Raw genomic sequence first — 15,881 nt, 5'->3', positions numbered from 1 at the left:
CACAGGGGCAACTGTGATTCAACATCCCCTGCCCTCACAGAGGCCTATACTGAAGTAAAAAAAAAAAAACAAACAAACAAAAAAACCAAAAAACCAAACCAGTATCCAGCTTCCTTGCAATAGAGAATGCACGTTTCTCCATAGCATCAGAAAGCTGGAAGTTTCAAACAGTACTCAAGATCCAATCAACAAAGATGCCCCCAGTGCCTTACCAAAGCAGCTGCCACGATGTGAAAGAAAAGTTTTACAAGCTGTGGCAATGGTCAGCTCAGCAGAAACTACAGTCTTGATAATCAGGTCCTCCACATTGGCCATCAGTGCTGCAAGGAAGGGAGGAGAAAAAAAAAAAAAAAGGAAAGAGTAGATCGTGAAGTAGCACACTATCTAGAAACACATGAGAATATGCATATGGACAGATGCCTCTGTGAATCAAAGCACCTGAGAGACTATGGATGACAAAGCAATGATGTTTGGAAATCCATGCAAGCCTAAGTATATAGATACATGCGTTAAGTATCCTAGTGCAAAAATACTCAGAAATGAGTATGATAAAAGTGAGTATATGTACAGTGCAAGTAAGCAGAAACATGTGGCAAGCACATCAGCACAAGTCAGCTGGAGTCTGATCACCGCCCACTCAGAGTATTAGGAAGGATCAAACAAGAGTGGGTTAGTGAGATAAGGCCCTAAACTACAGAGAATAAGCCATAGCCACTGAGGTACAAAAATTTTCCATGTGGACTTTTATGAGATAACTGTTCTGTGATATTGCACCTTCCTCTAAAGCAGCTGTTCCCATACCATGATTCACAAATCATTTCAAAATTATATGACTGGTGACAGCTCCCAGTCCTGCTGACCTATAGATAATCTGCAGTTTCAGTACAGAAGCTCTCTCCAGCTCCTCTATGAGCCTGTAAAGAGAGCTCAGGAACAGGAATCTGAGCTGACAGAGGGAGCAAAAGGCAAGAAAAGATGCACATCAGATGTAGACCTGGATTCTACACTGTGCTTGGGATGAGTCATGCAATAGAAAGAACACCACACTTAATTTCTCTTTTCAAGGACAAGCAAGTGTGAGAAGTGAGAGGAGGAAGGAATGAAGAAACACTGCAGTCCTAGTCTGAAAAGTTAGTAGGGATGATAGGACAGTCTTCCCCAGCCCTCAAAGGGAGCACAAGCAAACACAGAAGACCTCCAGCAAACCCACACACATGTTTGGTAATCCCTGTCCCAAAGAACATCTAGTACAAACCACTTGACTAGAGAGTTCGATTGAGGCCTACAATTACTATTTCTCATGTTAGAGGATGACATGCAGGGACCTGAATAATTACAGAGGAGCATGCAAGCAAATTCAGATGTCAATTTCTGTGCCAGAAGACGACTAAGTGGAAGCAACACAGCATGGGAATGTCTCAGTGCACACAAACACCCCAGAGCACAAAAATCTTGCCAGTCCAGACATGGCCAGCACTTTCCAGTCAGCATTCTGCCTCCCTATGACCAGAACCAGATGCATCAGAGAAAGGTGCAAGAAGCCTTTTAATGGCTAGTCAGAGAAACCTGCTTGCATTGCTCAGCAGTTTACTTAATAATTAAGAGTGCATGTTTTATATTTTAGGTTGGAGTGGGGTGTGGAAATGTATTAATATAAATACGTGTACAGAGCTTAGTGAAAATGTATGGTGCAAATGACTGAACAGCCATGCACGCATATGATGGGAAAAGTCTACTTTCATCTGAAAGCCAGATTCAAACCCCTTCCTCCAACATCTAAGTGTTCCCTGGCAACACTTGCAACATGGGCATAGCTGCTCTCAGTAGTGTTACTGATGCCTCAGTATCACAGGTAATTTATCCTTTAAAGGATATACCTGGATTCTGCTCTGCAGATACATTTACTCCCAGCAGACCTGGCAAAGGTGTGGAAGAGGGAGCTATTTTATATGAAACACAGACTGAAATGAAAACACCCAGCAAAAACCTGAGCCATGGAAAGATGACACCACATCCAAGAGTCATTCAAACTGGCACAGTTCTCCAGAGGTTGGTCACTCATCAGACTGAACAGGCCATGGGAGCAGTAGAGGGAGGGAAGCTTTTAGAAGGAATGGAATGACCTTAAGAAACGGGAAATGTAGGTAAAATATTAAGAAACACACCCTGAGAAAGTCTCAGAATATTATTTGCAAAAGGGAAGGGGTACACCTCATCTCTGGGGATAGGACTCATCTCTTGGGATAGAGAATAAACGCACAGCTCTAGCGAGTAAGCTGTAAGGAACAATGCTTCCCTCCACCCTGCTCTGGTGCTAAATGGGACTCACTGGGGCTCTTCCCTGACTTCTTAGGATTTGCACTAGTGAGATGATTAAGATCCAACAAAGGAATAAAAGAACAAGATTTGTACTGACCTGCAGTGTCTCTCCCCTCTTGTTTTAAGTACCTCAGCATTGCACTCATGCTCCACTTGTTTCCATAATCCTCTACTTCAGGATCATCACAGCTAAAAATAAATGAAAGAAGCAAGTTGACACTGCCCTACCTCTATGGACTTCAACCAGCCTTAGACCAACTTAGGCAAATTGACCCAACCTCTAGAGATCAAGTTCCATTTTCTAGCCAAGTACCTGACATAATCTCCACTCTTCTTGTTGACACTGTAGTTGGTCAGATGCATGAACTGGTTTTTAATGTTCTTGGATGCCTGGTCATATCTCACTGTTGCAAACCTGTAAAGAGGGATAAAGATTCACAGTATTTCTTGAACAAGTGACATGCTTGCTAAATATGACCTACTACACAGACCACTCAACAACAACAGCCAGGGAGAGAATGCACGTAGTGAGATGTCATCAAATGTCATTATTCTCAAGGGCCATATCCAGGTGCATTTAGTCTCTTTTTCAGTGTCTTAGAGCAGGGAGCTCCATTTGTTCTCCTGGGAGTTATCACAGCCTAATAGTGTACACATCACACTAGGCACATTTTGTTCTCGACTACTTAAATCTGTGGTCCCAGGGCATTCTGGCCAAACAGGCCACTTTACTGCAGACAGTCAGCGTCACAGTGCCCTCAGTTTTACAATAGGACCTACCATGAATATGTAAGATCCACTGGTCCTGGGAAATGCACACATTCAGAGCAATCATACTACACACGCATACCACAGTCAGTATTTCCTGAAGTCTCATACAAGCACAGCTCAGTTATTATGTACTCCAAGGATGCCTTGAGAAAGGCTGAGGGTAGGAACAGATTTCTACCAACACTAACTACACAGCCTACAACTGCCAATCCTATTTCTCAAGAGGCATCCAGGAAACCAGGTACAATCTGCAGGCCAGACCAATTTGTTCAACAAGGCAGCATCTGCTCCAGGGTGCTGTCATTCTCAGGGACTATGTGGCCCTTCCATATCTCAAAGACATCACCTAGCCATGTACAAGGAAAGGGACTGTAGGGAAGATTGCAATCAGGTGCAAGACACTGCTACAAGCTTATCTAGTCTCCATATGAACTCTGTTACAGCCAACAACACCACAGTTAAATCAGCCTGTTTATTATGTAAATGGTGGTAACCTCCTGTACAGTAACCAGTACCCCATCACCACTCCCTTAACCATACACCACCATCACAGATGTTCTGCATTGAAATGAATCATAGAATAGATCCCACTGAAACAGAGCCCAGGATTTTGGTTTGTAAGGTGTTTGAGATTTTTTTTGTGTTGTGTTGTGGGGGAAGCAGAGGAAACAGGATCTGACAGGGGGAGAATAGTGCAAAAGGACAAAGGTAGATCAGCTCCCTGTGATCCAGCTACAAAGTTGTAACTTGATAAGATTTTTATTTTTTCCCCCCCTCCAGTGGCTACACAGGCTTAAACTATCCCTACTCTCTTTCCTCAGCTATCCACCTTCATTTTACCTGCACAATACCAGCACAAGAGTATCTGTCCTGCACAGCAAGCTGTCTAAACCCAGCCTTTTTTGCTAAGCTATTTATCAAATCAGATCAGTTCACTGCATGGGTACAGAAAAGCCCCTGAATAAGCACAGGAATACAGCACAAAATGCACTGAAGCAATTTAAACTAATCTTATCAAGAACACGCCTCTTTAAGAAGAGGTTGAATGAACGCTGAAACAATATAAGCTTCTCTGGGAGGGGAAGGAGCTTCCTGCAACCAACTGCTAGTACAGTTGCCCATGCTACCCCTCCATTCTATTTTGCACTCTGCAGCCAGAGAGGAACTGACCACATACCTGTGCCAGGAAAGAAAAGTGACAACGTGAGAATGGGAACAGCAGCCAGGAAGAGTGCAGAACTGTTTCTCTTGACAGCCATGCCAATTTACAGTGTTTAAAATTACATCTTGTGCAAAAGTTGCTTTCTAAAGGTGTGGTTGTATGATCAGCCTTTGTGAGCCTAAGGATGCACTGCAGCTGAAAGCTCATCACCTGCTCGGTTGCACACTCCAGCCACTCTACTTGATCTGCTCCACAAATTACATAGCCACAGGCAAGTCAGATCACTTCACAAATCTGACTCAACAGCCACTTGAGCAAATATAGAAAGATACCAATTAACTTTCAGTCAGATGCAGGTACACCCTCTTTCAGACATTACAAAAGAGAGTGTTAGGATGCAGAGTCAGGACAGAAAGAAGGCAGTGCCTCCATTTTAGGAACAGGCCACAAACAAACTTAAAAATAAATCAAACATTAAGCAGAGGATAATACTAACTGTAGCGATATTTGCAAAATCCTACATACTGACAAGGGCATGCCATCAAGTTAAATATAATATAATAGAAAATTTCCAGTTGGAAGGGACCTACAATGATCATTTAGTCCAATTGCAATCATTTTCTTATTCTGCATGTAATCAATTCCTGTTTCAATATACAGTTTAGGCCTCAGACTTTGGAGAAAAAAAAGAATATTGAGGGCAGAATACAGGGCATCTGGTTGGCAGAATGACCAGTATAAGCCACTGCTAACCATCACAGCTCATAACAGCAAGCATGTTCTAGTTCAAAAAAACAAAACAAAATCAACAAGAGAAAAAAAACACCTTCTTCACTCTGACCATCCTCCTATAGCTTAAGATGCCAATGTCTTGAAAGAGATAAAGGTAAGAAAGGGTAAAAGGGAATCCTAAGAAGCTATCCTAAGCAGCCCTGATAAGAGGGAAAGAAAGTACCAAGGGGAGCAGGGTTAGTTGCAAGAAAAGGAGAGTAGATTTGGGTGAAGCCTCAAAGCAGGAAAAGGGAGGCAGTGCTCAAGAAAAATGGAAGAGGGAGAGAGGGAGGGGAATTTAGAGCATCTGGCTGTGCAATGAAGTTACTGTCCAGAAAAGGATTCATCCCCAATTTGTTTTATTAATAGTCATCTCTCTTCATCCTTCTCCTGTTATTTTCCATAGTTGAGAAGAAGCTGAACTATACAAGGACATCTAACAAGTTACACCAAAAAAATCCTTCCTTTAGAAAGAACTGCCAAAAAAAAAAAAAAATCTCATTTCTCACTGAAAATGAAGCCACTGCTGCCCTCACTTGGTAGCCATTTTGAGAAATATCTCTCTCTCCACAAGAACTATACCAGCAAATCCATGAAGATGCTTATCAGTTCAAATCTATCCTTCAATACACAGGTAGGAGCAGGAAAAAAACCAAACACCTCCATGATATAACTAACTCTAAGCAGCAAGGTTAAAAAAAGTGAAATATATTTTGCACCATATTTTTCTGAGCTTTAACTACATATGAAGTCAGAGCAGCTGGCAACAGAAAAGACTTTTGAAGTTTGGAACCTCTTTCCACATATTTCCACAGTTTAAAGTATTTTAATTTCTTTTCAGTTTAACTGTAAGTTTCCTGTATTTAGCTCTTCTGTTTTGAAAATAGTGACAACAGCCCCATCATATATTTTGTTCTTAATTATGATTTCATCATCTCCACCTTAACAATCATTTATTGGCAGCATACTGAAAGTCTTTGTTGATATGCTTACAGCCAGATCCTGGAAGATACTGAACACAACCAACAAGCTATTTCACATGGTTCCTTCGATACTTTGAAACAGAGAGTGATTAGGTTCACCATGTTTAGCAGCTTCTTATTTTTTTTATTATGCACGTAATCAGAAATATGAAGATATGAAGCCCTGGCAGATGTAGACAATACTTCTAAGCAACAGTATTTCTTTACCTTGCAAATGCTTGCATTAGCTTCCTTCTACAGAGACCATTCTTAATAATTAAGTGGTCTGAGCTCCATGCCCACAGAATTTACATTTCCATGGGAAATGATTATTCAGAAGGGATTTCAATGTGTTTTAGATATCTCTTTACATAAACTTTCTCTTCTACTAGGATGCTGTCATCTTAAGGGATATCATGGGCCAGTTCAGCAATGCATCAAAAAAAATGCAAAACACTAATGACTCAAATCTACTATCAAAAACCCCCACGCTTTAAACAACAGAATCAAATGCCAGCTTAATACATTCTCTAAGAGCTGGTTTGACAGCCTTACCAGCCTTATGCTAAGTGCAAGTCTGCAAATGGAAAATTCAAGTTATTTCTAGAGCCTCTATCAATAGCCTCTGGATGTTCGAATGGTGACAGATCACAAGTACAATGCTGGCAATAGCTCACACCCCTTACACTGTGTTTCACACTTGCTTGGGATGGAAGAGCGTTACTACCACTGAAATACAAGTTACAATTACCTTCCGTACTCTATAGTTCTACAGTTTTTCATACTATACTTTCACTGTATCTTTCTTCCACTGTAGTAACAAGGCTACTCATCCAGCACACTTGTTCTCTCCTGGAAAGACAAGAGACTTCATGCTGCAGAACATGTCTTGCTTCGACAGAAATTTACTGGTTACTTTTAGAGACACTAAGGTCATAGGAACAGGCCTTACAGTAAGAGTAGAAAGTAGGAAAACTTCAATGCTTGTAAAATTTTCTATGTGAAATTAACCTGAGATTAGAATAAACTCTTGAGAAATCTTACAATCTTTCAGAGGATGATTTCTTTTTGAGGTCCCCGCTCTTTTCCAATTTCATTCCAGGCCCCCCTCTTTTCCAATTTCAGGCCACTTCTAAGAATAGAATATTTGTCATTTAAAAGATAAGGGCCAAGATCCTACAAGCAATTTAGAACTATATGGTAAGATGGCACGGAAAATAAAGGGCGAGCCTGATGTTTTCCCAGTAACACAATTTACCACAAGCACATGCTGCAACATTCTGCATGAGCTGTTTTCCTAAGCACTAAAGGCTTCATGCCCAGGTATCTCATATTGCTATAATCCAGCCAAAGAGTGATGAAGGCACAAATAACTGAGGCCAGGTCACCATCTGCCAGGATAGGACTGTTTCCTAGCCAAAGCATTACTCGTGGATGCTGCTATGTGGGAGCCTGCAATCAGCCAGGAATCCAAGAGTACTCTTAACTGGAGGCTGGACTGTCCACATGCGGAGGCACATCTTCAGCCAAAGGAGACTATTTCATCAAGTGAAACTCTTCAAAACGCTATCTTCTGCTCTCACTAACACCACCTCTTTCTTGCTCTGCTTCAAGCAACTCTTATTTTCCCCTGCTGTTGTCTATCTGATCCTGTCCAAGTTCTGGACTACTCCATAGGCTTTGCAATGCAGAGACCAAACACACTTAACACTGCTGTGTATTGCTGGTGGTTAAGTTTGTGTACTCTGAATGGTTCAACAACTGGATCCACATGGCTTTGAATTCTTACAAAGCATTTCCCTGTAAGACTTGTCATTCTGTCAAAGATCCTCCCCTTCTAAGGAATCTAGTCCTTTTAAAAATCTGAGGGAATGGGTAAGTTAAGAAAATTAAGGACACCTACTAACATGATATACAAGAGATTAGATTCCAAAAGCATCTAAATAGAAATACTGTGGAAAAGCTGCTAGTCCAAAACTACAGCTGGAAATAGGAAAGGTTAAACCTAGGTTGACTATGCACTGTTCAGTTTCCACACAAACTGCTGCCAACAATACAGCCTCCCAAGCAGAAGTAGCAGCAATCAGCCTGGCAGCCTCCCTCCCTTTCACTGCAGCTTCTCTTTCCTCAGCAGGACAGGAGATGTCCTTCATTTCTGAATTTGAAACTTCGAATAGAGAAGTGACACTCGTACATTCATTCTGACACACTTGCCCATATCTCAGCTGGTCACAGCCAAGTCACACAGGCACAGGCCAGCTCAGATGAAGGCAACAAGCAGTTCCCTTTACCAGCAGCTACACACTGCTACAGAGCTCACCTTCAACAACAGCACATTTGCTTTCCCTCTGGCTGCACTTTCTCTTGGATCGGAGAGGGGAAAAGAGCAATCAAAAGCAAGCAGTAGGGTGACAGCAGGTGGCCTGGGCAGCAGGAACAGAAAATGAAGGGAGAAATCCTTACTAATTCCTTCAGACTCCAGAAGTACTCTCAACCTCCAGACAAACAGTACATCACCTAGAGGCATCCCAGCTCTCTGCCTCCCTGTTATGCTTCAGACTTACCTTGTTAAAAATCACCTTTGGCATTCAGATACTGACAGATTACTGCCCTCTCTTCTCATCTGGTAAGAGTTCACTATATGCCTAACAAGCAAGCTTAAGCTCCACCTACTCCACAAGTGACATGCAGCACTTTTCGCTGTTGACCTACCAATCTACAAAACATGTCACAGAGCCCACACTTACCTCTAGAAATCCCCAAATCCACACCACACCAAACCTTTATTTGCCCTAACCCACACCTCTACACTGCCTTAACTCAAACAATCTACCCTTTCACTGTCACACATTCAGGCAGGACACTGCCCAAGGGGTTGTACACTGCTCTTTGCCTTATCCCCAGCATTACTTCAGGAAATGAATTGACCACAAGGTAAAGTTTGTCATATGCAAGTCATTTTGGAAATACGTAAACTAGATCATTAAATATTTACATAAGATGTTACATGGTTTTTGCATGAAACTTGGCAGCTCTGGAATGCTTATTTGAGACATCTAGCCAGGGCTTGGGAAAGGAGGAGGAGAAAAGACCCTGGAGTGGGAAGAAAGAAAGAATAGTTAATCCCTTTTCTCTCAAATAAGTGCTACAGAAAAAGTACACATTATGATAGTCTTTTCCATGACTGCACACAGAGTTCCTGCCTACATGTCCTGGAAATGACCAGTGCAGTGTTTCTATAAGCATGCTCCTCATTTTATGCTTGGAGTCACTTTCTCAGTCTCTCTTCCTGTCCCTCCCCATGCATTTTGGCTTCCCTGTTAGTCTATTAGCTGCCACGTTTAGGGAACTAAGGCCACATAGAAACTTGTTTGCACCATTCAATTCTCTTTATGGTTCCCACGAACTGCTGTTAAAATCAGGACAAAAAGAAAAAAGGCACCCTAAGGGAATTGTTCAACAGACTAGAACTGGTAGAGGAGAACTACAGATATTTCCATTTTTAACACTATCGAGGTCTGGACTCCAAAATGCCACCTGGGACCCAGTTCCCCTGCAGTAGAGGACAGAAAACAGAAGTTGAGACCACAGTCCCCTCATCTGCAACATATTTTCCACAGCATCCACCTGATATGTCAGTTAGCAACTGAGTACGAAAAGAAGCCAAAGCTTGTCAGGGAAATACTAAACATAAAAAGGAGTTTTGGTGACATCTCTATGATGGCAGAGTTTCTCTAACCAAAGATGGATAAAATTATCCAAACAGTTCTACGTTAAAGAACAAGATCCAGAAGACGTTTTACCAGATGTCTACAGGGACAGGAAAGAAAGACTTATTTTCCTTTTTTATGTTTCCATAACAAATTTGCAAGTTTTCAACTTATACGCTGCCATTAAGAGGATGCTATGGAGCATAAGGAAACACAATGAGGGTGACTGAGCACTGGCACAGGTTGCCCAGAGAAGTTGTAGTCTCCCTCCTTGGAGATATTCAAAAGCCATCTGGACATGGTCCTGGGCAACTGCATCTAGGTGGCCCTGTTTGAGCAGGGGGGTTGGACCAGATGACCTCCAGAGGTCCCTTCCAACCTCAGCCGCTCTTTAATTTGGTGAACCTTTTCTACTCTGTTTCTCACATTTTACAGTTTCTCATTGTGTAGACTGTCACCAGAAGTTGCCCATCCTCTCCAATTCTTTAGTATGCTGACTCTATCTGTCAAGTGCAACAGCAGGGTCATGTAGTTATAGCCAGAGACCCACTATGCCTGGGTAGACCACCCTCTGCTATCCAAAGACAGACTCAAAGGACTGTTGAGGCAGGGGGGAGTAATTTGAAGAACATGGAAGATGAGGAGGGGTCTACAGAAGAGATCAAAAATGAATTTGTTAGTTAGTATTTAGCTACCTTCCCGTCAGAATTGCCTAAAATATGCCATCAAGGAGACAGGTTGCTGGAGCTAGCAAGACACTTCTTTTTACCAAAGAACAGTGATATGCTATGTCAATATTATAACTACATCACTGCAAGATATACAAATATTGCTCAAGGAGCCATTTTTCCACTCCTTTTTTTCAACAACTCTTTCAACCAAAGGAGCAGTTTTGGTGAAGCTCAACAAGAGCAGGTTGTTCAAACTGAAACCTTTGCCCAAGGACCCTAACTAAGGGCCACATCCTATACCAGAGACAAGTGTCTAGCTACCTGCCATGGGACTCAGATTTAACAGAGGGCATTGCTAGGCCATGACTTAAATATATATAGTAAAAAACATAAAAAATATTTATATTACATATATATAAAAATATATATAGTAGGCTTCCTTGCAACCCTCAAACAGTAGCAGCCTGAGGCCTAACTACCCCATTTTACAGAAGAAAATTCAATGTAAAAACTACATAGTCTAAAATCAAGTAACAGGTGTCTGTATATGGAGTAAATTTCTATTAAAAGACATACATAAATAGACAGACAGAGCTTTCCCCTCAGTAATTCAAACCCTGTTTATCTTAATTAAAAAAGCAGGGAAGCAGCAGAAAGTCTCCTGGCTTGATGCACTCTCCACTGGTCCAAAGTCCAGTGGGGACGTCTAGTGAAAAACACTGGTCCACATCTTCTGTGCAAGGCGATGTCTACTGAAGTGGTTGTAGTCTGATCCCAGGTGTCCATGCAGAAGTGAGTTACGCTTCCTAAGAAGCGGAGGCCTGCCAGGCAGGGGTTACTGCACAGGGGACAGGGGCTGCTGTGGCCAGCTTGGGCCTAAGCACAGCCTGTGAGGTAATGTGAATTCCTTGGCTCCAAGCGAGCACCTGAATTCTTTGGAAACCACAGGAATCCAGCACAGAAAAGGTAAATATCCCAGTGGAGCCAGCACTAATTAGGAAGCCAAGCTACTGAAGGAGGGGGCACCGCGAGACTGAGGGGGGTGAGCTCAGGCAGCAGGATGGCAGCTGCTGTGAATCCCAGCTGTCTACCCTGTCGTTACGGGAACTGTCGTGTCCCTCTGGAAAGTCTCCCCCAGCTGCTGCTCCCTGGGTCCTTTGCAAGAACATTTAGTTTTCAGCTCAGTTTTGCCTTTTTTTTTTTTTTTTTTCAAAAAAAAAATCTATTTTTCAAATTCAGTGTAAATCTGATTAATAAATTCCTGCTGGGCTAGGGCCCTTCCAGCCATTCAGGCTCAGAAATAAGGCTGCCTGGCTGCCTAAACCTGGTAGTTCAGGCAAAAGAGTAGGCTATAGAAAAGCCTCCCTAAAACAAGAAGCCATTTCACCATGAATTTCTCACACTATGCCTCAAGTCCCCATTATGCCTGCAGGCACCAAGCAAGACAGGTCCGCCAGGATCCCCTCCGCTCCACAAGAAGGTACACAGGAGAGAATGTAAGATGGGGGAGAGAGAGAGGCATCCCTAGTTAGCAAAATGAGGAAGGCTCACAAACAGCACAAGCTATTCCTGGCTGCATGTCCTCTTCAGCTGTACTTCAGACACAAGTCAGGCTTGTTATTCACTCCTTGCCTGGATGCCCCTCCAAAAAACAGCATGATCCACCAATTCAACAGTTGGCCATAAGAACAGCCTTGTGACTGCCACATAACTGGGCTTGGTGAGTCACCTTCAAAAGCATGTCAAAGTTTATAATTAAGACTGTAGTTTATTAACAATGCACCTCTTATTCATACTAGGATATAAAAGGTATGTCAATAAATATATTCCATCTCATATTTTGGAAGTCTCAGATAAATAAAACTACCTAGATTTTTAACATATGATCAGCTGACTGAGTTACATCCTCAGGCAAACCTGGACCAAGCTTGCCAAGACCATCTCATTCTCCAAACCTATACCTTTGATGCAAAGGTCCCAGCTACAGTTCTCCAGGCTATGAATCACAAACGGCCAATCTAGATGATAACTGTCCTCTCCAACACCAAGTTACTAAATAACTGCCAATTTAACAGATGTATGGCAGCACGCTTTGTCTACCTTTTTTTTTTTTTTTAAATATGCACTAGAAAAGCGTTCAACACCACATTTTTCAATCCAACAGACAAGGATCTTAAGTCACCCAGTGCTGCTTTATGCCTTAAGCACAGCTTCAGTCTTGTTTCAAGCCTCAAGAAAGAGGAAAAAAGACCCCACCCCACTCCTTCCAAACAGATCACTGAATATCCCTGAACAAACCTATTAGCAGCATTCCTTCTAGAGGTGGACCAGACCCAAAATATGCAAGACGAGGTTTGGTAGAGTTTGAGGGAGGCAAGACCAGAAAAGTAGTATTGTAACAAAAGAGGAAAACATAGAGCACATTCACTAATACCATTCCTAGTAACTCTCCACAAGTCTGATACCTGACCCTGCTGACCTAAGTCTCTGTCCCTACTAAATACAGCTTATTCCACAGGGAGTGGGGTGGAAATAGCTACAAAAGGAACCTACTCAACATCAGCACTTCCACAAATGTGTATTATACCAAGTCTGTTCCTTTTAAACATCATTACATCTTATGATATCCTGAAAGCACTCTACTTGGAATATGCAAAGCATAACACTGGAGGGGAACATTACCTGTCAGACAGACTAAGAAAAAGGGAAAAAGAAAATTAAGAATTAAGAGAACAGCCCAGAAGAGGTCACCTTGACTACACTTCAGAGACTACCTACCTTCAGAAAGCAAACTCAAAACATGGAAGTCACCATAGTGCACCACAAGCACTAGCGCAGGTCCCAAAACCAGATTCATTCGTTATGCTTGTGTGTTTCCCTTTAGATTGGTTCAATACCACCTTTGATTACAGGCCTTGATCTTACCTCCTAGTTCTCTGCTACAAATTGCTTCCACTTTTAAGCAGTGTGGGTTTTTTTTTTTTCCCTCAAGTAAAGAATAAAAAACAGCTTCTACTCCCAAAGGTTAAAGCATTCCCTCCTCCCCACACAGCTAAAGTTTTATCCCAGCTTTAAACCAAAGCATTACACTGTGTAAGGCAATAAAGGGTCTCTCCTAGTGCTTAACTCTTACTATTAAATGGAAGGAAAAAAAAACTAAATCAGAAGCCAGAATCCAGTAGCTCCAGGTTCCTTACCTCTCACCAACTGTATTTGCAAATCCAGGGTATGGGAAAAATCCTAATCGCTAAAACTAAAGACCACTAGTGCCATCTGGAGGTCATACAGAACAGCCCACCTAAAGTTTGTCAATCTCTGCCACGCTTGAGTGTTGTCCTCCAGAGAGCTTGCCAGCACCTTCTGTACAAACATACCAACTCTACAGCCACAGAAAAAGGGAAAAGTTTAAGAGTAGTTAAAGATATCAGTTGCAATAAATTTTTACCTATCAAATGAAAGCATTCAACTACAAGTCTTGCTACATACCTTTAGCTGTAGCTGAAATTGTTCAGTGGGCAGTTGAAGTTCAGTAACAGAACTAGTTACCCTCCAGAGTCAGAACTGTCCTTGGCCCAGAGATAACATCGCATTATTCCCTCTACACCAGTCCCACAGATGTACTGGTACAGCTGACCATATCACAGAGCAGCACTAAGATACCTAGTGCCACAGTGAGTCTCCATATACTAGCTACACCTCAGAGAGAGCTGTAAGATGGGATGCAGTTTGAAGGAAAGGATAACTACCATTAGTAATACTGTGGTGTCCTGTACATATTTTTCACTTGTCATGTATGTGGACACCACATGCTCTAGATTATCAAATAGTTTAAACGTGTAAGACTTAAGGATTTCAGAACACTGAAAAGTGATTTTCAAGTATTACTACCACGTGGGATCTTACCAAGATGGAGAGTCCAGAATTGTTGAGACTGATGCTTCTGGATGGATACCCAGAAAGAAAACTTAAGTTATTTGCTCAGGGTTGACTACAACACTGTTTCAAGCTCTGAATGTCAAAAGAACAAAGAAATTCAGACAGCCAGCATCCAGGTTATTACACTGGCTCACAAATTCAAAGAAATCAGATCACTCTTTCAAGAGACCTTTTACCTAGGATAACCCAGGTAATCCACAGTCTTGCTACCAGTAGGAGCTCCCAGACTATTATCTTCCAGGAAGGTATTTCCAGGCACATGAAGGATAAAACAATTATTGGGAACAGCAAGCACAAATTTTCTGAGAGCATATCACATCTGATGCCTCCTGATTGCCTTTTAGGATGACATAAATGGTTCTGGGGACAAAGAGAGAGCAGTGGATGGCATGGCTCAAGACCTGAGCACTCAGATGGCCCCTATAAAGCTAGAGGAATCGGCTAACAGAACTCTCATGAACTTTAGCAAAAGCAAATGCAAAACTCTTGCACTTGGGAGGAATAACCCTGATCAACAGTACAGGCTGGGTGGGTAGAAAGCAGCTCTGCAGAACCGACAGGGAGTCCTGGTGGACAATAAGATGAACGTGAATTAGCAGTTTGTCTTTGCAACAATGAAGGCTAACTACATGCTGGGCTGTATCAACATGAGTGTAGCCAGTAGGTTGAGGGAAGTGATTAGTGCCTCTTACTTGTGAGTGCTTAGCAAGCACTGGATGCACATCTGGAACACCATGTCCAGTTATGAGCCCCCCCAGTACAAGTAGAATTATTGACTAAGTGGTGCGAGTTTGGCAGAGAGCTATTAAATGGGCTGAAAAACATGATGTACAAGGAGAAGCCGAGGAGAAAAGGACTGTTTAGCCTGCAGGTAAGAAGACTAATAATAGATCTAACTGCTGTGTTCAACTCCTTAATGCATAGCTATAAAGATAGACTTTTCCCAAAGGTGCACAGCAGAAGGACAAGAGGCAACAATCAAACTGCAACAAGGAAAATTCTGATTAGATATAAAAAACACATACATTCACAGTGAGAATAGTCAAACATTGGACAGGTGGTCAGGAAAGACAATGGAATCTTCATTCTTAGAAGATACTCAAAATCTTATGGTATATGGCCACAGAGCAGCTGCCCAAACTTTGAAGAAGGTCTTGTCTTGAGAAGGAGGTTGAACTAAAAACTTCCAGACTACCCTTCCTACCTACATAATTTGATGATTTTATCTTAAGGGATTCACTAGAACTGTCTGACCAGTGTATTTCAGTGAAAAGAATATACTTGTTTCCTTCTTCATTTCCTTCCCTAGACCTCTAATATGACCAGAATTGTTAAAAAAAACAAATAGCATACACATCCCTACATACACTTTCCCCCAAGCAAAAGATGTTACTCTGCTGTCATAGACAAAAATGCTATCTATCACGGAACTGGCATGCTTGCCCCCAGAGTAGAACACTTGTCTCTTACACAGATGGATTTTTCCAGAAGTAAACGCCTTTGTTACAATAAGATTAGCAGAACTACCTTTAAGACATTAATGATGGTTCAAATCCTATTTTGGAGGCCTGCTATGCAC

General features: G+C 42.0%; 1 protein-coding gene across 10 annotated transcripts in view; it reads right to left on the bottom strand.

The window, feature by feature from the left end:
• Nucleotides 1–15,881, bottom strand: part of TTLL5 (tubulin tyrosine ligase like 5) — a 143,154-nt gene that overhangs the window by 115,925 nt on the left and 11,348 nt on the right. For 9 of the 10 annotated variants that reach the window (XR_012628920.1, XM_074868436.1, XM_074868440.1 and 6 more), the window contains exons 10-12: nt 2,633–2,734; nt 2,417–2,508; nt 213–320 (exon numbers count right to left, since the gene is read on the bottom strand). Coding sequence is in view for 9 of the 10 variants with exons in the window: in XM_074868436.1 (XP_074724537.1) it covers nt 213–320; nt 2,417–2,508; nt 2,633–2,734 (302 nt within the window). In the remaining variant the exon portion in view is untranslated. The remainder of the gene's footprint in view (nt 1–212; nt 321–2,416; nt 2,509–2,632; nt 2,735–15,881) is intronic. The other variant, XM_074868439.1, reaches the window with a different exon arrangement.

This window comes from Strix uralensis, chromosome 4, assembly GCF_047716275.1.
Source record: "Strix uralensis isolate ZFMK-TIS-50842 chromosome 4, bStrUra1, whole genome shotgun sequence".
In the NCBI taxonomy this organism is placed as follows: domain Eukaryota; kingdom Metazoa; phylum Chordata; class Aves; order Strigiformes; family Strigidae; genus Strix; species Strix uralensis.
The sequence above is the reverse complement of the archived record's forward strand: the minus strand, read 5'-3'. Positions and strand labels throughout refer to the sequence as shown.